The sequence below is a fragment of the Aspergillus alliaceus genome (genome assembly GCF_009176365.1).
Source record: "Aspergillus alliaceus strain CBS 536.65 unplaced genomic scaffold BDW43scaffold_106, whole genome shotgun sequence".
Classification (NCBI taxonomy): domain Eukaryota; kingdom Fungi; phylum Ascomycota; class Eurotiomycetes; order Eurotiales; family Aspergillaceae; genus Aspergillus; species Aspergillus alliaceus.
In genome coordinates, this window is record NW_022474789.1 from 226 (window position 1) to 25,951 (window position 25,726).

At 46.9% G+C, this 25,726-nt stretch overlaps 9 protein-coding genes across 9 annotated transcripts; 8 read left to right on the forward strand and 1 right to left on the reverse strand.

Moving 5' to 3' along the window:
• Positions 1-999: 999 nt before the first annotated feature.
• On the forward strand, positions 1,000-2,726 carry BDW43DRAFT_295147 (alcohol dehydrogenase family protein). The gene is made up of 6 exons (XM_032044033.1): positions 1,000-1,164; positions 1,220-1,998; positions 2,049-2,100; positions 2,148-2,192; positions 2,241-2,563; positions 2,645-2,726. The coding sequence occupies exons 1-5, from the start codon at positions 1,037-1,039 to the stop codon at positions 2,296-2,298; spliced, it is 1,062 nt and encodes a 353-aa protein (XP_031893829.1). The 5' UTR covers positions 1,000-1,036; the 3' UTR covers positions 2,299-2,563; positions 2,645-2,726.
• Positions 2,610-4,634, forward strand: BDW43DRAFT_295150 (acyl-CoA dehydrogenase family protein). Its single transcript, XM_032044034.1, has 2 exons — positions 2,610-3,361; positions 3,433-4,634. The coding sequence occupies exons 1-2, from the start codon at positions 2,870-2,872 to the stop codon at positions 4,198-4,200; spliced, it is 1,260 nt and encodes a 419-aa protein (XP_031893830.1). The 5' UTR covers positions 2,610-2,869; the 3' UTR covers positions 4,201-4,634.
• A 266-nt stretch (positions 4,635-4,900) lies between these two features.
• Positions 4,901-6,380, forward strand: BDW43DRAFT_295152 (N-acyl homoserine lactonase family protein). The gene is made up of 5 exons (XM_032044035.1): positions 4,901-5,005; positions 5,065-5,214; positions 5,267-5,414; positions 5,465-5,718; positions 5,784-6,380. Exons 2-5 carry the CDS (start codon positions 5,108-5,110, stop codon positions 6,139-6,141), a joined length of 867 nt encoding a protein of 288 aa, XP_031893831.1. The 5' UTR covers positions 4,901-5,005; positions 5,065-5,107; the 3' UTR covers positions 6,142-6,380.
• A 1,286-nt stretch (positions 6,381-7,666) lies between these two features.
• Positions 7,667-9,024, forward strand: BDW43DRAFT_318015 (phosphatidylserine decarboxylase; the record flags this gene model as incomplete). Its single annotated transcript, XM_032048625.1, has 1 exon — positions 7,667-9,024. The coding sequence occupies one exon, from the start codon at positions 7,667-7,669 to the stop codon at positions 8,855-8,857; it is 1,191 nt and encodes a 396-aa protein (XP_031893832.1). The 3' UTR covers positions 8,858-9,024.
• Positions 9,025-11,317: 2,293 nt separating this feature from the next.
• On the forward strand, positions 11,318-12,283 carry BDW43DRAFT_295157 (TNT domain-containing protein). Its single transcript, XM_032044036.1, has 3 exons — positions 11,318-11,462; positions 11,526-12,159; positions 12,264-12,283. Exons 1-2 carry the CDS (start codon positions 11,382-11,384, stop codon positions 12,132-12,134), a joined length of 690 nt encoding a protein of 229 aa, XP_031893833.1. The 5' UTR covers positions 11,318-11,381; the 3' UTR covers positions 12,135-12,159; positions 12,264-12,283.
• A 1,133-nt stretch (positions 12,284-13,416) lies between these two features.
• On the forward strand, positions 13,417-15,678 carry BDW43DRAFT_304943 (sugar porter family MFS transporter; the record flags this gene model as incomplete). Its single annotated transcript, XM_032045700.1, has 9 exons — positions 13,417-13,491; positions 13,550-13,601; positions 13,661-13,916; positions 13,965-14,213; positions 14,272-14,513; positions 14,573-14,960; positions 15,029-15,159; positions 15,213-15,358; positions 15,652-15,678. The coding sequence occupies 9 exons, from the start codon at positions 13,417-13,419 to the stop codon at positions 15,676-15,678; spliced, it is 1,566 nt and encodes a 521-aa protein (XP_031893834.1).
• Positions 15,679-16,182: 504 nt separating this feature from the next.
• BDW43DRAFT_317238 (putative alpha-L-rhamnosidase C) lies at positions 16,183-16,412 on the reverse strand (the record flags this gene model as incomplete). Its single annotated transcript, XM_032048491.1, has 2 exons — positions 16,183-16,236; positions 16,269-16,412. The coding sequence occupies 2 exons, from the start codon at positions 16,410-16,412 to the stop codon at positions 16,183-16,185; spliced, it is 198 nt and encodes a 65-aa protein (XP_031893835.1).
• A 4,977-nt stretch (positions 16,413-21,389) lies between these two features.
• On the forward strand, positions 21,390-22,202 carry BDW43DRAFT_317239 (uncharacterized protein; the record flags this gene model as incomplete). Its single annotated transcript, XM_032048492.1, has 1 exon — positions 21,390-22,202. One exon carries the CDS (start codon positions 21,390-21,392, stop codon positions 22,200-22,202), a length of 813 nt encoding a protein of 270 aa, XP_031893836.1.
• A 1,513-nt stretch (positions 22,203-23,715) lies between these two features.
• Positions 23,716-25,314, forward strand: BDW43DRAFT_318017 (glycoside hydrolase family 76 protein; the record flags this gene model as incomplete). Its single annotated transcript, XM_032048626.1, has 4 exons — positions 23,716-23,815; positions 23,889-24,133; positions 24,184-24,633; positions 24,736-25,314. 4 exons carry the CDS (start codon positions 23,716-23,718, stop codon positions 25,312-25,314), a joined length of 1,374 nt encoding a protein of 457 aa, XP_031893837.1.
• Between the last annotated feature and the right edge of the window lie 412 nt (positions 25,315-25,726).

Here is a 25,726-nt window from a genome sequence, read left to right on the forward strand (position 1 = left end):
ACTGTGCCTTCTTGTTCCCACTCTAGGGCGTGGCTGAGGAGATTTTCCCAGAGGAATGCGCGGCAGGCTTTTTGGAAACGGCGGTGGGAGTCGGTGTAGTAGGGGGATGGGAGGGTGAGGTAGGGGGGTTCGGAGAAGGGGATAGGATTGGGGGGATTTGTAGGGGACATTTTTAGGAGTTCAATTTAGTGTTGGTGGTGAATTATTTGCGGATTCGGGGGGAAGTGTGAAGGCTGTGGTTGTACGATTATGGTGTAGATGTATATATGGGGTTGATTTTATGAATGTTTCATTCATGAGCCATGCTTTTTTTATGCCGATTCCCCGCATATTCGGTAATGCCGAGGATCTATCTGGAGTCGGCCAATCACATGTTGTAGACCCGCCATCGTACCGAGTGTTTCTACTAGGAGTAACCTAGGGTGCGGTTCATCGGTTAAAATGTTGTTTGTTTTATCTAATTGGTCTTTGTTGGTCGGGTGGAGTGTTTAGTAGACTAGAGATTCACTTATTGGTTTGCATTGAGGCAATAGGGCTATAATTGTAACTTCAATAGGTTTATATATATATATATATATATATAGACCACGGATGCTAGATAGAGTACCGTAACTCAGATTTAAACGATCACATAGGTGGCTATGGTTTCGACCACGTTTCTTTAATACTTTGTACCATGGGAGCAAAATACAAAGGAACGAAAATTGAAGTTTGGAATATAAAAAGTGAGTATAAAAACTAGATCGTATCTACGCGCCTCATGTCCAGTGAGAAAAGAGCCTGAGGCATATACACCAAGAGAACGACCTAAAACCTGCTAATACAATATTTTCCGAAAATCCTAAAGAGGAGAGTTCAATTCTATGCCGAAAAAAAACTTGCAGAAAAGAACTAGAGATAGAGGTTACTTATGCACACGTCACCTGAGTTGCAGCCGAGGCTGTAGCCCTCGAGTGGGGTGATCGAGAGGAGTAGTTCCCTCACATCAAAACGACCAACACGACAGTTTCCCTGCAACACACAGCACCACAACAAGATGTCCACGATGCAATCAGTAATTTTTAAAGGCCCGCTACAGGTCGCGCTGGAACAGCGTCCTATTCCTCAGATCCAGGAACCCACCGACGTCATCGTCAAAGTACGGTACACGGCGCTATGCGGCAGGTAAACAACATTCACTGCCTCCTGTTCAAACGTAAAAAAGGCCTAATGTATGAAGTGAACTCCATGTCTTCCGCGGCCATCAACCATCCGGTACGGGGTTCATAATGGGCCACGAATTCACCGGCGAGATCGTCGAGATCGGCCCGGAAGTCCGCAAATTCAACGTAGGCGACCTCGTCGTCTCCCCATTCACCGTGAACTGCGGCGAATGCTTCTACTGTGGGCGGAAATGCTCATCGCGATGCGCGAGAGGTAAGCTATACGGCTCAGCGATGCTCGACGGCGGACAGGCCGATTACGCGCGTGTTCCACTCGCCGATTCGACTCTTGTTGTGGCGCCCGCAGCCGTTGATGAGAAGAAGCTCGTACTGATGGCGGATATCCTGCCGACGGGGTTCTTTGCGGCGAGAAACGCATTCCGCGGCATGGACCAGGCTACGATCGAGGAGAGTACGGTCGTGCTCTTTGGCTGTGGGCCTGTGGGGGTTTGTGCTCTAATCAGTGCGCTTGAGTATCGGCCGAAGCACTTAATCGCTATCGATAGTGTTCCGTCACGGCTGGAGCTCGCAAAGAGCTTGGGCGCGGAGCCGTGGAATTTCCAGACCGACGCCCAAGGTCTGGGCCAGCGCGTGAAGGATCTTACTGACGGGCGTGGTGCGGATGTGGCCATTGAAGTAGTCGGTCATAGCAGTGCTTTGCGTATGGCGTTTGACATGTTGAGGCCGTGGGGTCGCATCTCGAGCGTTGGTGTGCATAATGGGGAGATTCCCTGGACTGGGAATGAGGCGTACGGGAAGAACCTGCAGATTCAGATGGGACGTTGTCCTGTTCGCAGTACGTATCTTCCCCTTGGGCATGATATCTGTGCTTACTCGGGTGATTAGGTATTTTTGAAGATGCTTTGGACTTCCTGGTCCGGAAGCAGGATTCCTTGGAGTAGGTTGTTTTGTTTGTTTAGAAGCGTATGACTGACGTTCTTGCAGCTTCATGGTTCAAGATATCAGGCCATTGTCACAGGCGATTGAGGCGTGAGTGTTTTGCGTTGTGGGTAAAGGACGCTTACTGATGGCTTTTAGGTACGACGATTTCAACCAGATGAAATCGCAGAAGATCATATTTGAAGCGGGGAAATAGGCCACGGACTAGTTTATTTGTTTTGACGACTATTATGCGTCTATTGACACGGTTTTCTCTATATGCTTGCTGTTGGATTGATGCAGATGTTAACAAGTTAGGAATGAAAATTTTCTGTCTTTCAGGCCGGCCGTGGTATGCCTTTTGAGTGTGAAGTGAATTGTTTTTGGATTTCCACGAGACCTGCGCTGGTTACCCAAGCTGGCTCTTTCTATAACACTCCATATCTCTGGAAAAGTGATATAGAAGCTAACGTATACAAATGGTACAAACCTCGTATTGACTAACATATATACCCCCCCCCTCACCCCCCAGCTCATGCGCGACAGCTAATCTTCTCCGAAAGCAGCAAGCCAAGTGATACAGCGGAACCAATTCCGATTCGTATAACAAAGAATGCGGGCTATTAACTCTCCGGACGAAGCTATAAATACTCTGGCATCATATATACCGAACGTAAACCCTAATTCTTCGGATCATTTCAGCAATAGGTACTCATTCCAATCTAGAATTCGTCCCTTTCCCCTCGTCTTCTTTACCAACCGAGGCTCACATAGCCAATCAACTCACAATGATCGACCTCACCTTATCCCCCACCCAAACCAATATCCGTACGCACGCCCACACCTTCGCATCCAATCACCTCAAAGACGCCCACACCCTATACTCAAACCTCCCCACCCTGCAAGCCCGATTCTCCGCCATAAAGCCCCTCTACGAACATGCCGTCCAGACCGGTCTAATCCTCGCCCAAGTGCCAACCAAGTACAACGGCGCAGGATACAGCCTGATCGACATGGCCCTGCTAACCGAAGAACTGTACACAGCAGATGTCAACGTCGCATTAACAACCCTGGCCACGGGGCTCGGTCTATCCCCACTGCTGATTGCGGGGACGGAGGCACAGAAGAGCAGGTTTCTGGGTCCGTTTACGGGGAGTAAGGGGGCGCCGTTGGCGAGCTTGGTGCATTCTGAGCCGGGTGGAACGGCTAATTATGGGGTGACGGGGCTGCGGACGACGGCTAGGCGGGTTGAGGATGGGTGGGTTATTAATGGGGAGAAGGTAATTGCCTTGAGATTTCATTGGTGTGAAGTGGATATGTATATCGGTGGTGTCTGACAGCGTGGTAATAGTTATGGGCCACGAACTGCGTGGGGTGGGATGATCGCGGTGCGGACATCCAGTGCGTTACGTGTCGGTGTGAAGATGCCCCGTATGCTTCCGCCGGTGCCAAAGGGCAGACGATGATTCTCCTAGTGACGAGGGAGGATGTTGCGGCTAATTCCCCTGACGCGTATGAGGTTCTGTCGCACCCTGAAACGATCGGTCATCGGGCGGTTTCCGGCCCGCATATTCGGTTCCGGGAGTTTGTGGCAAGAGAGGTTATTGCGATGCCTGGAGCAGGGGCGGAGGTTATTGAAGCCGCGTTTACTGCTTCTGCGGCTTTGGTTGGGGCAATGGCTGTTGCGATCATGAGGCGGTGCTTTGAGCTTACGCTTCGGTTTGCTAAGTCAGATACGAGGAATGGGACGGAGGCAATTATTAACAAGCAGAGTGTTGCCGATTTGCTGATCAAGATGAAAGGGCGCTGTGAAGCTTCTAGAGCGTTGACGTGGAAGGCTTGTGCTACTCTGGAGAGATTACCTGAGGCGGCGGAGATTGCGCAGCTCACTAAGGTGTTTTGTTCTGATAATGCGGTTCAGTGCGTGGTTGAGGGGATGAATGCTGTTGGCATTCAAGCGTACCAGATAACGTCGCAGTATGGGGCTTTGCTAAATGATGCCGTGTGCTTGCCCATCTTCGATGGTGGTAATGTTGGCGTGAGGAGGAGACAAATCGAGGGCATTTTCAAATCGGCGGGATATGAACCATGGGCTTCTACTTTTGGTTCGAAGCTTTGATTTATTATGGAAGCTTTGGCGTTCATCATGGCACAAGTCGATTTGTCTATCTAACTATTGGGGTTCTGGGCGTACGGTACAATGAATGAATGGATGCATCATTGAAGACAGGGGTTTAATCTTTTGGAGTGGCTTGATCCCCCTGTAGTCACCACAGCATTTATGACAGGAGACTGTGTGAGATTCTGTTCGCTAGAGAATGTATTGTTTTCTTTCTTGGATAGCATGTTGATGGAGGGGTCTTGGTTAGGGCTTAATTAAAGTTGATAGAGCCTATGCACGGACCAACATCATTATATTGCCTGGACTGCCGTATGCTTGCACGATATACAGTAATCCTGGTTCTTGCTCTACAAAGTTAGGAGGAAGTAAAGACGCAATGGAATTTACTGGATCAAATAATTATTTGAAAGGATAAGATGTATGAATGTGCAACGGTGGTCTGTCTGCGTAAACAGGGAATCCAGTCCTAGAGACACAGACCATCAAGATAATGGTCCATTCTAGGAGGCAACTGAGAGATTATTGATGATTCGGGGGACTGTACAGGAATTGGGAGGTCTTAAGCTGATATGAAATAGACGGCACCCATAGGGGTTCGTGTCATCAGCAGAGGAACACGTGATGCAGGTGCTTTTTCTGCAGAGTATGGGACAAGGATCGACTGACTTGAAAAGCAGAACGTAAGACCACAGTTCGTATCGTATTGCTGACAGGAACATCAGGGGGAAAGGGAAAGAAGATCCGATCCACTCGGACACGATAAGCTGTGGCAGCGGAGCAATAAATACCCCGCACGAAAGAGGTACTTAAACAGTCTCTACCCACAATGCCTGTCTTGAGACGTTACTCATTTCTCCCAAGAATAAAGTAGCATAAGAACGGAAAGGCACTTCAATTTTTCACCATGAATTCTCGACAACTAGCAAAAGCATCAATTCCCGCTTATACCTGTCCGGAGGGAACAAAAATGCACATCTTGGACTTAGGGACATTAAGCTGTGATGAGGGATGGTTGGGACGCGGTTCCGATACTCTTTAAGATAGATCTGGCTAATATAATTAGGATTTTCACGGCGGGAAATACAGGCACCTTCAGCGAACCCCAGCCCACTCGGAAATGGCGAGACTTGATGCTGCTGTCAGGTCTTATTGACCACCCGGAGATGGGACTGATTTTGTTTGAAACCGGATGTGCCGAGGATATCGAGCTTGTAGGTTTAGAGTATGAGTGGGTTTAGTATGGCACTGATTGGAATCGCAGAAATGGACTCCCGCGTCTGCTGATGTCTTCCCGCGCACACGCTACGAGCCACAACATCGTCTTCCCGCTGCGATTAAAGCGGCCGGCTATGATATCAAAGACGTCAAAGCAGTCGTCATGGGACATTTACATCTGGACCACGCGGGAGGCCTGGAGCATTTCCTCAACACGAGAGTGCCCATCTACGTGCACGAGGAGGAGTTCAAGTACGCGTGCTGGGGGGCAGGAACCAAAATAGAAGGAGGCTCTTATCTGTACGTTATGCACCCTCTTGGTAAACCTGCTGTGTTAGATCTTGAGTTTGCTGACAAAACCCTAGACCGGACTATCTCCCTCTTGATGGGTCACTGAATTGGCAAACCTTCAACGACTCGCAATTGGACCTTTGCACGGGAATAACATTGCATCTTTGCGCCGGACATACGCCGGGACTCTGCATTATGCAGGTCAATCTGCCTCAGGACGGGACTTTTATCTGGACTACGGACCAGTTTCACGTGCGGGAAAATTATGAGAAGAACCACGCGCAGGGCTGGCTCCTCCGGGATCATAAGAGCTGGATGGATAGCACGAATTTTATCCGGCGATTGCAGAAGCAATACTCGGCTACAATTATCTTTGGTCATGATGCCGAGGTCGGCACCGCGTTGATTCAGCAAAAGAAGTTCTTCCAGTGACAGTATTCCCGGAGCTGCAGATGAACATGACCAAAGGTGGTCAGCGTACTACCTCGGCAACCTTGATCACATTTGCATGTTATTGTTCTTCTGGGACTTTTGATGCAAGTACGCTTGGTTGAATCATATAGATTGAAATAGTAGTAGCAAGGCGGAAGTCGCAGGTATTATTAGTGTATCTGACCACTATCATAGTGGCTAGTAACGTATGTCTCCTTAAGGTGATTCACAACAGCCGCTTAGCTATTCACCACAAAAACAAGTGTGAAGGTATTCTACTTATATTGTGGAGTGAAGATAGTAGTTTTTATTCCGTGTATCGATATGTGAAGAAAAGCTGCCACAAGTGATGACACGGTACAAAAATAAATGGAAAAAGTATATGCCGTCTGCGATATATTTTGGTCAGTCAATGAATTTTATGTGAACTAGAAAGTGTTCTAAGAGCAAGAGAGGCGCTTCTTTGGCACTAAAAAGCCTCTTATGGGCTATACATGCAATTGTTCACTTTATCATTAGGGGTCGACAGTCTCGGCGAGGTTGATCAGCGGCTAATATCGTAATCCTCACCATTCTCCAGGCATGAATTCTCAATATCGGCAATTCGCAAGGAAAGTTGGAAACATCTTCCTTTCCTCCTGATAATGGAGATGCACAGCTGCAGACCAAACCTTTCCCTTTCTCATAGAACATAAATAAACCCATCTTCCACAGAGCCACATCCTCCTTCCTCCTACTTTTCTTCCTTTTCATCCATCCCCTTATCAAACAAGTCCTAGTGCCTTTTAAAAATTTGCCTCTCACATAATTCTTTTTCTATTCTTAACTTCGTCACCGCGAATATGTTCGACCGCCTACCGCTGCATACATGCCAGCCAACAAACTGCCAGACTATAAGAGTGGCTATCCACCGACGTGCATCGCTGACTTGAGATATGCATGTAGTAATAGGAAACATCATGATAGGCTCCTATAGACTCAGCCTCACGCAGACGGAAACTAACTCCAGCTCTAACAGTAACGATTACTGCCCTAACGAAGGAGTAAGCTTCTAGGCCCCGTTAACCCATGGACAGGTCGCGGCCGTAGCGAGGTGTAGACAAGCAGTCCATCTAATGTTCAGCATGTCATTCGCAAACCCTCATGTAAATTTCGGCTCGTGCTGGAGAGAGTGGGGAAGCTGTGGTTACCGTTTGTAGTTCTCCGCTAATCTAATATCAAATGTAACATCAGAATTTTTTTTGTTCATAGATAAGGCAGGTCTGGTGCCGGGCAAACGAACCCTAATGGATGCATCGAGGAGGAGGCAGGAAAATATATGACAAATCATGTTGTATTTTCAACCATCATTGAAGAATTCTAACTGAATGTAACGTAAGCTTAAAGTGCACCTTTATTACAGTGACTCACAATACTTATATAAACTTTTACCCAGATCTTTGAAATACGGAATTCCTAGTTTGCTTTAGCATCCATCAGGTTGAGTTGACATATCCCGTCTTCTGGGGATGACGACTAAAGAACCATGTCTTCAGACAAATATTCACCGGTCGTGAAAGATCTAATCCACAAAATCTACAGCACGAGTTCATGGGCTGACGACTTCAAGAACGCAATCTCCAATGCCCACAAGAGCGCACCTGATGCACTAAATGAGTATGGCATTGTTGATTTGGATTCTTTCTTTAACTTCATCGAGCGCCATTTGAAATGGATTCCAAGTATGGAGGACCCAAGGAACGGGATGTCGCAACGAATGACCATTTTTTACTTCATTTTCGACCAAAAGTCCGTCCTGCAATATCAGACACCCAGTGAGCCAAGCACTGCGGCAGGACCATTATCTTGGCTGTCTGATTGGCTTGTCTGTTACGCCAACGAGATAGGGAGATTCATGGACGAGCCTCAGTCGCTAACAGAAGAGTCATTGGAGTCCTATTACAAAAATCCTGATTATCATATGACAGACTATCTCGAGCCCCGAGGTGGCTGGAAAACGTTCAATCAGTTCTTCGCGCGAAGTCTGAAGCCAGGTGTTCGGCCGATAGCAGAACCTTCCAATCCGGTAGTCGTGGTTAGCCCAGCCGACTCTACGTTTGATGGCTGGGCAGATATAAACGATGGAAAGATTACCTTTCCAGATGGGTCCAGCACAATTGAACTGAAAGGTATTACCTGGGATATCAGCGAGCTGTTGAGAGGCAGTCAGTATGCCGATGCGTTCAAGAATGGGACTTTTATGCATATGTTTCTTTCATCCAAAAACTACCATCGTGAACATGCCCCAGTAGCTGGAGAGGTTGTGGAAGCTTTCAAAACCCAGGGTCAGGTCTACCAGGAAATAGCTCTGGATAAAAAAAAGAGGCCATATCTAGTTCGCCCATTACCGCTTCCTGGGGCAGGGGATGTTCTTGATTCCACTGTCCCTGTCGGTCGGGACAGAGCAGGCTACCAATGGTGCCAAATGCGTGGACTTGTTGTGCTGAAGACGGAGGGATTTGGTCTTGTTGCTGTGTTGCCCATTGGGATGGCACAAGTCTCCTCCGTGATGCTTACAGCCCAGAAGGGTGTGACGTTAGCCAAGGGTGAGGAGCTATCATATTTCCAATTTGGCGGGTCGGATATTGTAGTAGTGTTCGAGAAAAGGGTCACTTTCAGCGCCGAACGCAATATACCTTACCGGGTGGGGGAAAAGATTGGCACGTTCCGACAATAATGTTATCCTTGTATATCCACTATCCCTGGGCTAGCCTAGATCCAGGGATGGTGGGAGTTGGTATTCGATTGGAGAGCCGCATTGATTGAATCTCTTCTGTGTCGCACCCTGTGGGATAATTCCCATCATTGTTTTCCACCCTCCGTTACGCGAATATAGGGGGTGACTTCTGTCTGTGTTCGTTTCTTCTTCTCTGGTCTTTTTCAGAGCACTAGTGTAATTGTTGCCTTTAATAGCCAACACTATGTCGGGGCAGTTAAACCGAAAGAATAGTCTACATTAGTATATTCGTCGCTGAGTCACTCCCAGAAGGGGTTCTTTGCGTCGATAGCTGCATATATTGGGTTCGCCCAGACGTACAATCCTCTGGAGCTCCAGTAAAGGGATCCTTGGATTGAGACAGGCTGACGACCCAGCTTGCACCGCACCTAATAAGTTTCGTAGCTGTATACCCACCCATATGGATCCACGAGTTCAGTATTTGCGGCCATTTTTGGAATAATAATTTGTTCAAGGAAGGAGTGGTATGCTCCAAGATCTGCTGAAAGTGGAATAACCAGTGTAACTACACCACTCTCGATTGTATAATAATGATCACTCCATCCAGAACCTCCTACTGGAAGCGGAAGAGCCAATGTAACCACATCGGCCTCGGACTAGGGCATTTTCTGTAATTGCAGATCTTCCAAAAATCTCGACTTTTGTATAAAGGTTCAAGGAAACGGAAATCCAAAATTTCATTCTATAAATTTGCAAGCTAGTAAATTTAAAGACATTAACCCTGCATCCTGAGGCTCCATAGAGTTAAAGTAGAACCGGTAGATAGCGTTGGACAGGTCGTGTTTGTTCTCCATCGCCATCCTTTGCTAGCTATAGATCTAGCCGGGACATTGGCGTCGCATCCCGTTTTTCATGGCTTGTGTCCCATCTGCACCACCGAGCTGGGTGCTCTTGTCAAGCTTGAGGCCGAGTTCACCGCTCGTGGTGCTGAGCTTGATCAGTGGCAGGAAAACAGGGTTTTGACTGGAGGGTAGTTGTGCGCTTTATTTAGTTAGGTGAAGCGTAGGATACAGCTGGCGTGGTCATATGGATCACGTCCACGGTATCGCCATCACAGCACACATTGCAATCGCGAGTGCTCACCAGGATGTAGTATCACATAGCCTGAGCGACACCAACTTGGTCTGACAATGGCCCACTAAGTGAACTTACCGAATCTTTATGGTGTCGCCGTGGGCTGTGTTTCATCACGAGGCTATCTAGGTCAGGTGATATAAATGCAGCGCAAGACATGTGCCGCCGGAGTGGCATTTGTGAACTTCGGGCTTGCCCATCTGCCCTTTGTATTTTGGAGGCAATTTGGTCTAGACAAATATATTTTTATCCCGTTCTATTCATGACTGGTGTTTGCTTTTCTCATGTGGTATTACCACAAGGGGCTATGCTTGGATAACCCTCACATTAGCAAGTCGGAGATTAATAAAGTCGGTTGTATTGCATTCTGGATCTGCCGAAAACGCTAACCTTCAGCTCGGATTTTCCTCAAACCAATAGAAAGAACCTGTTAGATAGTATAGAAACAACGAAAGTAAAATAGAGTGGGAGAGCGATCAAAGCACTTGTACCCTGTACCCTTGCAAAGGAGGAACGGGATGGAATCTATGTAGGAACTCAGAAAAGGGGCATAGATGAAATGATTGGCAATGGAAACTGCAGAAATCTGAGCGGTGTGGGTAAGAATCCACACAATATTGGCTTGGGAACTCCACTGGAACTTAAGGCGAACGAGCTGAGAAAAAGCAAAACGTAAGGCAAGAGCTGAAGTGTGGAGTATCCTGAAGTTGAGTTTTGGGCTCCACCATAGGTTCCTGACAAGACCCTGGTAATCATCATTATCCTAGTTGGATCTCTATCGAAGACATTCAATGATTTAATCATGAATTCTGTAATTAAGTGTGATTATCATCGCCTTGCACATGATATGCTTCCTTTTCCTAGCCGAATGATTGTTTGTGTAGGAGACGAACAGCTCATCCATCTGCTTGGCAGGGCTGCAGCGGACCTTTTCTCCTTGGCGGTTGGCTGATCATCAGTCTTGGCTGCAGAGCTATTGACAATGAGCTACTTATGGTGTTCGTGTTTAGTTCCGATCCAAAATCAAGGGGGAAAATGCGTACATGCTGATTGGAGAAGCCGTATGCACTGAGACGCCTAGACACATATCGTGGCATCATCTTTGCTCATAGATTTCAGCTACAGGTTTAGCTTGCAGAACTTTGCCAGGAGGTCCGGCCCACGGGGCAAAGGGTTCTTCGATGTGACTTCTCACATTGTATTGAACAGGCCATAGCAAAACACAGTCCCACTGCTCACACGGAGTAGATGAGATGGATATCCTCCGAGCTCGCATGGATATGGCTATAAATTCGCATCGTTTCCACCACCCAAAATGAGGGAGGGCGGGTGTTCTTCTTTGCAGTTGTGGTCACAATTCGAGTCGTTCTGCTTCATAATTCCAAAAACGATGCACACATCACTGGCGCTGCTTTTGCTCCCATTGGGAGCCCTCTCATTGCCGCTCGAAGCATCCTCGCCTGAGTTCGACGTAAGAATCCCCCGTGCTGTACACGTCCATTGATAGCTTGTACACACGAACTGACCTTGGTAGCCTTCTCTCGTGGCCAGATGTGGTGCAAATCCTTGCGAGGGCGTTCCTAGCACGGGACATAGCGATTCTCTGTGCGACAACAAGTACCTTGGGCCCAAACTTCTCACGGCGGCGGAGGACCCCGAATGGTCTGAAATGTTCAACGGATATAGTCCTCTCGGCTCATACTGCCCGAAGGCCTTCCTGGACAAGTATGTTCCCAGTGGTAAAAAATATGAATACCCAGACAAGGATGGCGCGCTCCTAGATTCGGCTGGCGTCCCGGTCACAACTGAATACACCCTCCATGAAGGATATGAACTCGATCGGTTCGGAACACGATACGGAGGTTACCTCGCGCCTAAAGATACCCCGTTCTCCTGGCGATCGATTCCCCCTAGCAACTTGAACAAATACCCCGACAGCCCAGAGTATAACTACTGGGTATGGAGAGTCAAAGAAACCTTCAACATCACCGGTGGACCAATTGCACCTTGGTTCGGGCAACCCGGTTACGGTCTGCAATTTTACCATGAGGGCGGATTGCAAGAACTTGAGGGGACGTTCCTTGAGCTTGTGGAGAAGAAGAAGTGTTCATGTGAAGCCCTTCATGACAGCTTGAAGGCTTGAAGTGAAGCCTCGCGGGGTTCAAATCCTGATCTTTAGATTAATACATAATGATAGTTCTCACATTTCTAGCTCCATCATAGGAAGCGTTGCTGTTGCATGACCAAGTCTGACTAGGAGTAATATACTTACAACACGATGTAATGTCGTCCAACTAGAAAGCTTACTTTCTATGATAGTATCTCGTCCCTCGGAATTGCCCGGCGTTATGGGCGAGAGTCAGAGAATTCTCGAAGTATTTTCGTCGTCCCACTTGCCCGCTGACATAGTAATTTAGCCGGATATTGAATAGCATCTTTCTTCTCCCACGGGATGTCAGCGTTGGCAGGGTTACTTCCTGGACGTGTAGCGCCGGATGCGGTGCGACAAAAGTCTTGGGAAACGGAACCCCCCACCTCATTACCCCAGATCGGGAAATCAAACGGGACGAAAATCTCAAACGAAGGGACCTTTAACCCCAATTTGTCCAATATATGGAATTTCCATGTTGATTCCATGTATATACAGTACATGTTCATCTTATATGCTCCCGTTTCATAGTCTAGATCGATCTGTGGCCAGCGCGTAGCAATGCGATGTAGGATTGATACCGCGCTTTTATTCCCGTCCCTCGTCGACCACCCATACTAGCGCAACATAATGTCCTCTAGACATCAGGCCCTAGAGAGCCCTCTTGAGTTATTGGTGTCGGGGTAGTAGTCGCAACCCATGAAAACGATAGGCTGGTCCGGATGCCCTAGGTCTGGTTAGCCGGTGAAGAGTAATCCTCTTTGCAAGGCACACCAGGTCATCTTATCACGCCATAGATGAGCCTAAAGGGTTCCTGAGTCTCAGAAAATACCCAAAACAACGAGCCAGGCGAGCTAATAGACACCGTAGCCCGCGGCTGAAGCCCTGTAGTCTGCATTGTTCAGGATCCAAGAGTAGGCAGATGGCCATAGTCAGCTTCATCAATTAAGTCGCCAACTTTCGCGGTGATCACAAACATTCATCCTGATCATCATGTTAGTAACAACCTAGTTGACTCTTAATTATTGTTTCCATGATCAATGCAGAGTCCCTTTTTCCCAACGGTGCAAATGTCCCGGTCTGGACTTTGATTTCCTGCTTTCCGGAGTGTCGCCCCCGCAATCCTACCCTACAAGCCTCTCAGCCGAGAAATGGATGGCTCGCTCGATAAGCACAATGAATTCGTCACATATATGTGTCCTTGATCCAAATCCAATAGTCTCTCTGGTTCATTGAATTGTATCAAAAATATCGCAACTTCTACTCTGTACCCATGATGGCCGTCTCACCTACCCGCGAAAAGAAGCCCTACTTCGGGCTAACAGGAGGATGGCTTACCTTCTGGTTAACGGTAAGTCGTAGGCAAGCGTTCATAATCCAACCCAGTTGTTAATCGACTTGTATTTCAGATTGCTTGTGCAACAGACATGACGCTCTTTGGTTATGATCAGGGTCTCTTCAGTAGGCCAACCAACACTAACTCATATTGTCATCAAGGCTAACATTTGTCTGTACCACAGGCGGTGTTGTCATTACCCAGGATTTCTTGGAGATTCATGACCTTGTTGGGCCCACTAAAACCAAAACGCTCTCAACGGTCACAGCTATTTATGATGTTGGGTGCTTTCTCGGCGCCATTGCCGCCTTCACTATCGGTGAGCGTTTAGGGCGGAAGACAGTTATCTTAGTGGGGACCACGATCATGGTCGTTGGGACTGTTCTTCAAGCCAGCTCGTATAGTCTCGCACAGATGTTTGTAGGCCGAGTAATCCTCGGGTATGTTGCTTCTTGCAGATGTAATGTTTAATGCTGACCCGAAGCTAGTGTCGGAAATGGGATCAACACCGCGACGGCACCTATTTGGCAGACTGAGACTGCTCAGGTGAAATGGAGAGGTAAACTTGTGATTCTTGAAATGGCACTCAATATTTTGGGATTTTGCCTAGTCAATTGGATCAATTATGGACTATCCTTCCACGAGGGTGCTGTTGCATGGCGTCTTCCCATTGCGCTTCAATTTTTCTTCATGTTCATCCTGTATGCGACGGTTCCCTGGCTCCCTGAGTCTCCAAGGTTAGCTATCAAGCCCATTCGTATGGAAACTCTTCATCTTGGCGCTGACATCATACAGATGGCTTTTATCGCATGGCCGCGAGACCGAAGCCCTCGAAGTTCTTGCCGCGATTGAAGCAAAGCTTGTGGACGACCCTTACGTTTCCACCCAGCATGATGAAATCGTCTACAGTATTCAATACGAGCGCGAGAATGCGGTGGGGTGGAGGGATCTCTTTTGTCGGGATAAAACCAACGATACAAAAACACTCCGCCGACTGCTTTTGGGTGCCGGAACGCAAGCTATGCAGCAATTTCAAGGTATCAACTGACCACTCACTCACATCCATAAGTTTGTGCACTCATTTTGCTTGTGTTAGGGATCAACGGTATTAGCTATTACCTACCACTGATCCTCATGAATTCGGTCGGCCTATCAAACAGCATGTCCCGCCTCCTCAGCGCCTGCAACGCCACATCTTACTTCTTCTTCTCGTGTCTTGCAGTCACCCTGGTCGAGCGATGTGGTCGTCGAGGTCTCATGTTGCTTTCCACGATAGGACAGGGCATTGTCTTCTTGGTCATCACTGTCTTGCTTCGATACGCGGAGTTCAATCAAAAGTGCGCCACCGCTTCTGTGGCTTTCTTCTTCCTGTATTACATCACTTTCGGTATCGGCATGCTAGGCGTTCCTTGGTTATACCCGACGGAGATTAATTCGCTTCCCATGCGGACGAAGGGAGCCGCCGTCTCGACCGCGACTAATGGGTAAGTATCCATTTCAGAATATGATCCGCCGGAGCACAGTCACTCATCCTGTTCTGTGATAAACGTAGGATCACGAACTTCATTATAGTCGAAATTACACCGATTGGAATCCAAAATATCGGCTGGCGATTCTGGATCGTGTGGACCGTGATAAACGCCGTGTTTGTCCCCGTCATATACTATCTATACCCGGAAACAGGTCAGTATAGTATGTTAATCCACACTGCCAGAGGTGTGCTGATCGTAAAATAGCAAACCGTACCTTAGAAGACCTGGATGCATATTATCGTTCAAACCCACCGCTGATTGTCATTAATGATCCAGATGCGATTTCGGCGACGCGTCCTTTGAAATACATTGAGCATGAAGATGAGGAACTGCAGAAGAACGCGAGGAGGGTCATGGAGAAGATAAATGCACTTAATGAGGCGAGGTCAGGTATGGTGGACCACCTGAAATGATTAATTTCTTTCTCCTTCCTCCTGGCCGGGTGAATGGGCATGATGATAAGATCAATCGCGATATGTAGGATGTAGTAAAAAGTGGACGTGGCAATTTGTGTGTTATCACGAGGATCGTCATGTGGTGTGTGTTGAATTACCACCTTAGATGCAACCTTAGGCAAGAATCCCTTCGAAGCAGTACAGCGGCATACTTGGACACACTAGCCCTAATGAAATATATGTACCAGCTTCTTCTACAAGGCTTTCCACTTTAGGTAGTCTCAACGGATGGGACTTATTAGACCAAGTGGAAAATTCCTTCGTGTATTGTGTCTATCACTGTAAACCTGTCACGACAGTAAAAGTATCCAGCTTAAGTAAACAAAAACATTGCGCATTAGCGCCTCGAACCATGGATATACCAGTAAAGCTAAAGCCAAGCCATCCAGCAAAGGCTTCACGAAGAAAGCGAGCTCGTAGGCAGTCAACCAGGGCATCGCCCTCTTTAGTAATGAGCCAAATTCCTGGAAGGCTCTGGACGGGAAGCTCATTCATCTGCGATATGCGGGCATCCACGTTCCAGATTCGGTCTAGAACAGGATCGAAGCAATTGAAGGCCCCTGGAAGATTAGAAAGAGGAGTATGGGACACTATCGGCTTAAACCCAAGGGAGGAAATCTCAATTCCTCCTTCACTGGAAAGGTTCAGCTTTTGATACCGTAGGCTTCCTTGGATCAGGCGATTGGTGTAAGTCTTTCCCTCGGTGATATTGTACCGGTTTATTCGGTATGTGCTGTGTCCATAGCAGTAGCTAGCGGAATGGCGCCATCACCCTAGATAGTTCAGTTAGAGACCTGCTACTCACAATTTCCGAATCCAACAGAGCGCGGGTCTCACTGGAAGCCATCTCGAACATGGATGTGTTTCCAGAGCGATGGGACACTTGGAAGGTAGCATATCCCTCTACATCTCTTCCATGATCGAGGATCTCTAGTGACGGTCCCGCCATCGAACGAAAGTTTGACTGTGCTACTGTTGTTAAAAGGGGTTGATACGCTATTTGAACTTGTAGTCTAGGTTAACGGTCGGTACATTGCACAGCATTTGACTGATAAAGAAACAAGCCCCCCAACGGGCACAGTAGCCACTGGGTTTCATTTTAACCTATTGCTAAATGAGAATTTTCCTTTGGACATAGATGTAGCATAGTTACTTCTTTCCCCGCAGGTTTGAAAAGCCCATCAGTCCCCATAATCATGGTCCACCCAGCCAGGCGGAAAGATAGGGAGCACGGCATCACAGCGAAAGCTATCTAGTGAAGATCGTATTGTTAGATCTAGCAGCGACCCCTTCTCGAATCAATAAACGATTGTCCATTAGACCAAGACGGAGTATGCGTCCCAAACCCTGGAGGGCAAAATAATGCCCTGAGAAGAAAGGGTAGGTCTCGATCGACAGCCCCAGATGATTGCCAAGCCTGGCGCTACTGACATAGAGGTTCATATATGTTTGGGTCGGATGGGGGTCCCTAAATTAGTAAATAAAGGCATAGGGCTGAGTTAAAAGGCAAATTCTCTGTGGCCTGGAGAGAATACGAGAACACTAGAATACGAACACTGTGCACACTTATCAACTGAGACATAATCTTGTGGGGCTATCTGGAGCCCATCTCCCTAAAAATCATGATCTTATTGATGCCTGTCTAAACTATCTTGAGCGCTAAAGCTCATTATGGGACATTTCAGCGTGCCGGCCAGATCATCCAACTGACCGGCCCAATCAGAACAGCTAACCGGAATCCCAGCCAACACACAATATAATGTTTCGTCTTAGAAGTTGGAATAAAAGACAAGAGAGCTCTTAACGTGGGTCACCACCTACCGCATGTTACCGCCTGCCGCACGATTTCGAGGTAATGCACTACAAACTAAAATGACGCTTCTCAACCACACATAATTCAAATTATACAGAAATATTAAGGTATAGTATTCTTGATACCCGAAAGTCACTATATCTAGCTTTCAATCATCGCGAAAGCGATATGGAAGGCAGATCTACCTGTCTCAACAATTTATAGGGTAAAGAACTTGATGGAGAGGGTGGTGTAGTGTATATTTCAAGTTCTAGGGGTGGGATCTTTAGCATCTTTTAGTGGCTGTATCACCACCTCTGAATTAAAAGGATAGATACCCCCTTTTTTGAAGGCATCATGGATTATACGTTGCTGGAAGGTATTCTCCTAAATATAGATGGATCTATCTAAGAAAATCACTTTTATCATCTGCTAAAATACCTATCTGAGCGAGGTAGTTATTGCGCTGGCAATAGAAAGGTCTATAAAGAGGCTATAAAAACAGCAACGAGTCAACTTAATAAACTTCAGCGGAATCCAGCTCCACCCAAATCCTAACCCAAGAATGAAACTTGAATACAAAGAATGTCAAGTCATGACATCATACACTACTGTTCTCTGCAATTAGTGCCCTCCATTACTGTGACAGTTCAGTTGATCTTATCTTTACCTGTTCTAGGAAAAGAGTAATTCCCATTATGGACTATTCTCGAACAAAGTTTATGACTTACTCTAGAATTCAAATATATCCCGCTAGTCATTACGAAACGAATGAGGCGCCCTAGAGTAGTAAGACATAGTTTCTTCATGCAACCAATGTCTTAACGACACGATCTATACGTGAAGGTGGTATAGATTTGGTTAGCGGAAGCACCTGATAGGTTTCATTATTCTGCTAGCTGACGTATTGTATCACCTTGAAGCCAATCATGTCAGCCAGCCACAAATTATACAAAAAAGCTTTATAATATAGTCAATGAAGGAACCGCTACGGAAGAGGAGCGTAATAGTCTATAGTTATTGCTGGTTACAGCCAAATACTAGCAGGTGTAGGCAGAGGCAAGTGTATAAAGATTATCTTCACGCTCCGGACACTCGATAAAAACCCCATTATCTTAAAGCCCTCTTTAAACCTTTATTATACACCAAGGATATTCCATTTGAACAACAATGAAGATTCAATCTATCGTTTCTTTTATTGCACTCTGCGGGGCTGTTTCTGCTCGGGCACACTATGAGATCTATGATAGACCAACCTGCGTGCGTAATCCAGATTGGTGCCCGAGTGGAGAGGGGGAATATAATCCACCTTGGGTAAGAACTTCCAATCCGTTAACCACCTGCCCAGATCTCTAACATATACATAGTGCCTGAGAAACGGGGTAAGTTAAATGCTCACTCACTAAGGTTAGAGTATCTAATCCGGTTCCAAAACAGTATCACCCTCCCAATCTCTTTAAATGTGAATCTGAGGAAGAAGACTTCTAGCATAAATAAATCCTGGAGAGAATTATAGGCCGAGATGATAGGTTATATACAGCTATGTTCCATCTAATTTAGCTAGCCAGTTTCTGTTTTTTTGCCTCAGTCTCGGTATTGGTTTTTCTTTTCCTAATATTGTTAGGTTTTTCCTATACCGTAGGTGAATGCAAAGGCTGTGATTTTGTAATAATTAATAATCTCCAATACAAACATGAAGAAGGTTATGTGAACAGTTGTAGCAAGCCAGCTATTTATATTATCTATCTCAAGACACCCGTAATTTCTACAGTAACAGTCAAATTGTATGATATTTGACTTATTTTACGGACCATTAAATATATATATATGAATAAAACCGACCATTACTGTTCAATTTTATGCAGTAGCTATGACTTAAATGAGACATTCATTCTCGCTGGGCCACCCAAGTCACCTTGGATAATGTCAATATGCATCTAACACGGGTAAAAGCCCAGCCTGTGAATCCGTCCCGGATAGCTAACGGTCTGTTTTAGCTATAAAGTGATTATATTCTACCCGTATAGTCATAAAGACAGGCAACAATTCTTTGCGATAGCATGTCAGCACTGCAGGCGATTGGGCACCCTTTCAATAGATCGGGTGAGCAAATATCTATGCTATTTTACAAGCTGTGAGAGAAATCAAAGCATGAGGGATACCCCTTTATCATCAGTGGATTCCAAAGCATTGGTGACAACCCTGGGAACAATGCAGCAGACCGCCAGCTAAAGGAGCTGTGGGCCCGAAAGGAACACACCCGTTCTGCACTTGGTCTCACGGGGAAGATATTCAATAGGATCGGATCCTGAAGGAATGGGTACGTGAAGGGAACACATCCAACGTTTAAACGGATGCATAAGGCCAATCTCGTGATATCTACACAGTCACAGGGTTGACTGGGAGTAATTATTAGTAATAAGAGAAGCCTTCTCACATCTTGAACAGTCATGCAATCCATTAGCTAAGACAACCGCGATGACAAGAAATCCTCTTCTATAAATAACCAAACAGATAAAAAATGTTGAGTCAAATAAACTGGTAAATAAAACTCCTGCCATTATTTCGGTACTTGAGGCTATTACCCAGAGCAGCATGAATGTCAAAAGCCCTCTCAAGATAAGAAATTTCAGACAGGAAGCATTATAACTTAAACTTTGGATAAGACATTGTCTGTACTTTATAATACCGCGTAAGATTAGGCAAATATCACATATTACTATTTGTAAACATTCCTTCTTTGCTGAGAATAAGAATATCTCCACAAGCACTACTGTATCTTTTCGATGCTTAAACCTAAGTTCCGGAAATGCCCTTTCGCACTTTGTTCCCTTTCACTGACAGTATCAACACACCACTCAAGGAAGGAATCAAATCCTTGGTCGGGGTTATATTTATATGATTGCCAATGCCTCTGAATAAAAGCTTTCAATTCCGCAAAGAACTCCTTAATGGGTTCAAATCTAGGGAGTATGGAGGCAAATATGCTAGTTTCACTTCTGCCTGTGAACAATTTTGCTCTAGCCGTTTGGAGTGATGAAAAGATGCGCTATCTATAACTAGTACAGACTTTGGTTCAGGCCATCTTCCACAATGCTGGATAAGCTCTTCAATAAAATTCTCAAAGACAAAAGCATCTGTTGAACCTTGAAAGACACAGGGAAAACCAATACCATCTTGGGCAAATACAGGCAGTATCTGATATCATTGATCACTATGGAATTTAGATACTTGGACTAGTGCTGTACTAAGGGGACTACCTGGTTCGTCTAAAGCCTATCCGTTTATCACACCTAGATTCATCCACATAAACTAGGTGGTAGTATGAACAAAACTCTTAGAATTCATGAGTGTATTCATCATGTAAATTTACATTTCGCTCTTTTGCTCTTTGTCAGGCTGCTTTCTTCGACCATCCCTGTCGATGAAGGGCGTTGCAAATAGTAGATTTTGGTATATATATTTCGAACTTATCTAGTAGAAAAAGTTCCATTTCATCTAGATATAGATCAGGCTTCTCAAGTAGATAATCACAAATGGCTTCCAGCATAATTGGTGTTATACTTTTGGGTCATCCACATATGACCGGTGGCGTTTTGATACTACTGAATAAGCGCAGGTTAGAACAAATTCTGACGATGGTACGCTTGCTACAGCCACAGCTTCAGCCATCTGACACTGGTTCCCGGATAGCCTGTACCCAAGAAATTGGTCAATGTCCCAATTAATGTTGGACCGAAACATCAGTTCGGTCCGCCTTTCATCGGAACATCCCGTCCGCCCTACAAACGCACTTCATGGCTCACCACCCAAGGGTTTTCCATTCTTGAAGATTAGAAATTTATAACCAAATAAGAGAGAGCAGTTTAATTTAATGACCTATGTTTCACCCTCAGTTGCCAGGATTTGGCTCGCGGGAGGACACTTCCGAGTCCCATGGCCGAGCACGGACGCGGGCATCCCACACCAAGTCACGCACCGGTTGCTACACGTATAAACTTCGAAGGGTAAAGGTTAGCATAGAATGTGATATCTTTGCACATGGATGCAGAGGTTATTGATTGCATATAGTGCGATGAAGTGCGACCTGTATGTGGAGCGTGCTCACTCAGGGGAAACGACTGCTCGTTTCCTATGCCCTCGCGCTCCCTTTCTTCTCGGAGAAAAATTGGATATAAGGCACCCAGGAGAGCACAGCAGGCTGACGATACCAGTCTTCGAGTTCTCAGATCAGTGTACGGGAACGACTATTCTAGTCGTCCAGGGCGGAAGGGGGAGGGTAGAGAGGATGTATTTCACCCGTTGGAATTTAACGCCCCTGAGTCGTGGACCAACTTGGCATCTTCAGGGACCAGCACTCCCAATACGAGTGATATGAGACTGCTGCAACATTTTCTGATGCATACGTCAGGCAAGATGAGCTTTCATCCGAAGAGAAAGCTAGTCTGGCAACGCGTCATTCCAGATTTGGCTTTGAAGGAGGAGTATCTAATGCATTTGCTCCTCGCTCTGGCAGGCGCACATTCTATGTTACAAACGTGTGTACAACCGGGAGAATATGAAAAAACAGATTTCAGGCATTCTGACAAAGCCGGTCCACATGATTTTCATCCTGTCACTGAGCAGGATTGCCCTGTCCCGATAGATGTCCAGGGAGACCTAGAAGATGCTGCCGTGACTTCCTGGCCACATTTATTGTCTAAGGAATTCGTCTTCTTCCTTCAGTCCGGTATCAATGCGGGATTAGGTGAGGCTCTTTCATACACCATTCTGGCGCATTTCTACTTGACTTTCGTTCTTTTTGAAGATTTGTGGTACTTTGAGGGTGCGTTTGAAAAGGAAACCGTCAAGATAAATAGTCTCGTTGAAGATTTGCAAAATGCCCAACTGCATTCGTTGATGTCGTTTCCGATGGGCGTAATAGCTGAGCAACAGCACTTACTGTAGCGATCGTCGACAATGATGTTAATGAGCAAGTTATCCAATGTATGCATTTTAAGTAGGAAAGACTATTCATGGATACGGCATTTCAAATCAACTACTATGCATTTACCAAAGTGCTCACACTATTTGGTGAATATGTGAGAAGGAAGCGAGGGCGAAGATAATGGAATTATATTATTTTTCTACAATAGTACGAAAGTTCTATAAAAATGTAAATATCTGTGTCTGGGTGGTGCACCCTTGGTCGATCGGGTCTCCCACTGTGATTTGTTCTTCGCCGCCGACTCTCCTTTTCAAATGTTGTATTCTCCAAACGTGCGCACGTCCCAAAACCTTCCCAGCCTAGCTCTAATTTGGTAGCTACTAGTTTAAACACACAAATATGGATCACATTCAATCATCCCTTTAGTTCGATCCGACAGTTGTGTGGAACCGCCTCCCAACGTTTTCAGCCCTCTTCACTGTAAATACCGCCCCTCTATCTCATCTACGATACGACTGGACATGGCCAGGTCAAACGTCCCTCCTTCGAAGCTTTACGGACGACGATAAATAGCCCAGGAACATTGCATCAGCCAGCGGGGCTGTGTGAAGGAGGCTTTATGTCGGAGCAATAAAGCTGCTTCGGGCGGGCCTCGTCACTGCAACTCTCTGCGGGTGAACAATAAGAATTGATCGCAGTCGCGAGTTCGTAAATGGAGGCAGACCCCCGTCCGTTGGGGTACGCCGCACACAAGTTCTCGTTGCTTGGTATGCGCGACAGCTGTAGACGCAAAGGTACATGCAATGACCTTTTGGCGAAGCGGATAGTCTTCCGAAGGTGGAAATGTGGAAACTGACAGTCAGGGGTTATGTCACGTGGGTTGAACATCCATTGTTTGTCACCTCACTTAGACGTTTTCCTTTTCCAGTCCCCAACACGAACACTCTTGACATGTCAATAAATTACGTTTAGGGGCCACAGCAGGTTGGCGTAAGTGAGTAATCTTCACTGACCGATCAGCAGAGTTTCAATGATCCGCTCCCGAGTCTTGTCTTCGCGCCGCGTCGTCTGGGCAAAAGCTTGGTCGGGCACTACCGCAGAGAACCGAGAGGATTGGCTCCCTCAGCTCCACTGTATACGTACGAGAGATGGGTTTTCGTTGGTGCCTGGTCTCCTCTTGAGTCCCGGTGATTGATCCGAACGGGTTTCACCATACTCTCTGGGGTTTGGGCCGACGCGCAATCCCATTAATTATGTCGCTAGATTACCAGGGGAGGGGGGGAATCGCCGCAGGCCTCCCAACCCGCGAGGTTTAACCGCACCAAGCCTTTCGCACGGCCCTGATTGGGAGGTCGCTAATAAAAGAAACGGTGCCGATATTGCCGGCTTTTTGCTCCGGTCTGCTGGAGCTCATGTTATTTCCCCAAATCCTTCCCACCTAGTGATCGCCGGACTACGGCATTTTCGCATCACCTTCAAAATTTTGAGTCCTGTTGGGTTGTTGTCGCGCTGCTTATCCGGACTTTCTTGAAGATGCGCTTGCCCCGCGGCGGGCTGCTTCAATCGATCGTTCTCTTCCTCGCCGGGATCGTACATACGGTGCCGGCGCTTGACATCGACATTAATGATCCTGGTACGTCACTTGGAAGGATCATAGAGGGACACCACTAGGCGCAAGTTATGCTGACGGTTCCTTTAAATTGTAGAATCCATTAAAACTGCAGCCAGCCAGAGCGCCCATGGTTCGATGTTATGGTACAAAGGGAATGAGACGGGTCAGATTCCAGGGGCATTTCCGGACAAGTGGTGGGAAGGCAGCGCCCTGTTCTTAAGCCTGCTATACTACTGGCATTATACAGGCGATACCACTTATAATTCGGAGGTCAGCCAGGGCATGGAGTGGCAGGCTGGGAACGGAGATTATATGCCAGCCAACTATAGTAGTTACTTGGTATGGTCAATCAACTCCGCCGAATCGGGCTCTTCTGACCGTTAGTGTAGGGTAATGACGACCAAGCCTTTTGGGGGATTGCCGCCATGACAGCCGCCGAGACCAAATTCCCCGACGTGGAAAACGGATACTCTTGGTTGTCGCTTGCCCAGGGCGTATTCAACGCACAAGCGGCCCGATGGGATAGTGCTGACTGTGGCGGTGGACTACGCTGGCAGATCTTCCCCTACCAAGCTGGCTATGCCATGAAAAACGCGATCTCAAACGGTCTATTGTTCCAGCTGGCCGCACGTCTTGCTCGATACACGAACAACCAGACGTACACGGATTGGGCGGAAAAGGTTTGGGATTGGAGCGCATCTTCGCCGCTGCTGAATACTACGACATGGAACGTTGCCGACTCCACTGATATCGCCGGCGGATGCACATCCCAGGGAAACAACCAATGGTCGTATAACTATGGCACATACCTAATCGGTGCGGCGTACATGTACAACATGGTAAGTTCCCATACGCCAAGTCCTGAAAACCGGCGCCCCCCCCGCCCGGGAGTGTTTGCAGGACTGCCCTCTGGGTATCCGAAGCTAACAGCCGTAATATAGACACAAAAGGAGAAATGGAAGACTGCTGTGGACGGTCTCCTTGGCGTTACTCTAAATACATTCTTCCCCAAAGACTTTAATTACATCATGTCCGAGATTCTCTGCGAACCCAACGAGGTTTGCAATGACAACGAAATTTTGTTCAAAGGCCTTGTCACCGGATGGCTTGCCTTTGTCGCCTTGCTGGTCCCGTCGACCTACGATCAAATCCTCCCCAAGCTGCAAGCGTCCGCCCAAGGAGCGGCCGCGTCGTGCAGTGGCATGGACAATAACACATGCGGGGTGCGCTGGCACGAATCGAAATGGGACGGCTGGGTTGGTATGGAGGAGCAGATTAGTGTGACCGACGTGCTGAGCTCGGTCTTGGTCACCGAAAAGAAAGGGAGCGGCCCCTTGACCTCGTCGACTGGTGGGACGAGTACTAGCGATCCGAACGCGGGGAATAACGATGGTAGTAGCTCCGACAAGAGCAAGGCAAAGCCCATCACAACGGGAGACAAAGCTGGTGCAAGCATCTTGACTATAGGGTTTGCTGGTCTCTGGGGCGGCTTGATTGCTTTTATGGTCACTGGAGCTTAAATTCCTCTCCAATTGGTTCGGCCTACTTTTCGGTCATATATAATTTTTGCGTGTTTGTATTTTTTTTTTTTTATAAACCTCCGGATATACTAGTTTTCTGCTGGTTTTAGGAACGACATTGTATATAGAAAGCCCAGTGTTAATTTATGGGATGACCCTGAGGGTCATGGGCCTGACGAACACTTCGATACTGGTACATAATGGAGGAAAGATACTCCCACGAAGAGCGATTGAAAGAAAGGGCCCTGGTCAAAAGGCTGATTGAAGGAAATCTTACTGTGAGTGAATATTTTCTACGGGTAAAATAGAGGGAAATACGAGCTAAATACAGCACAGAGAAAACCCTTAGTATGAAAAACCTCACCAATGCTATTGAATAGGCGGGTTAAGCCGCTCGGAAGTCCGTCGGAGC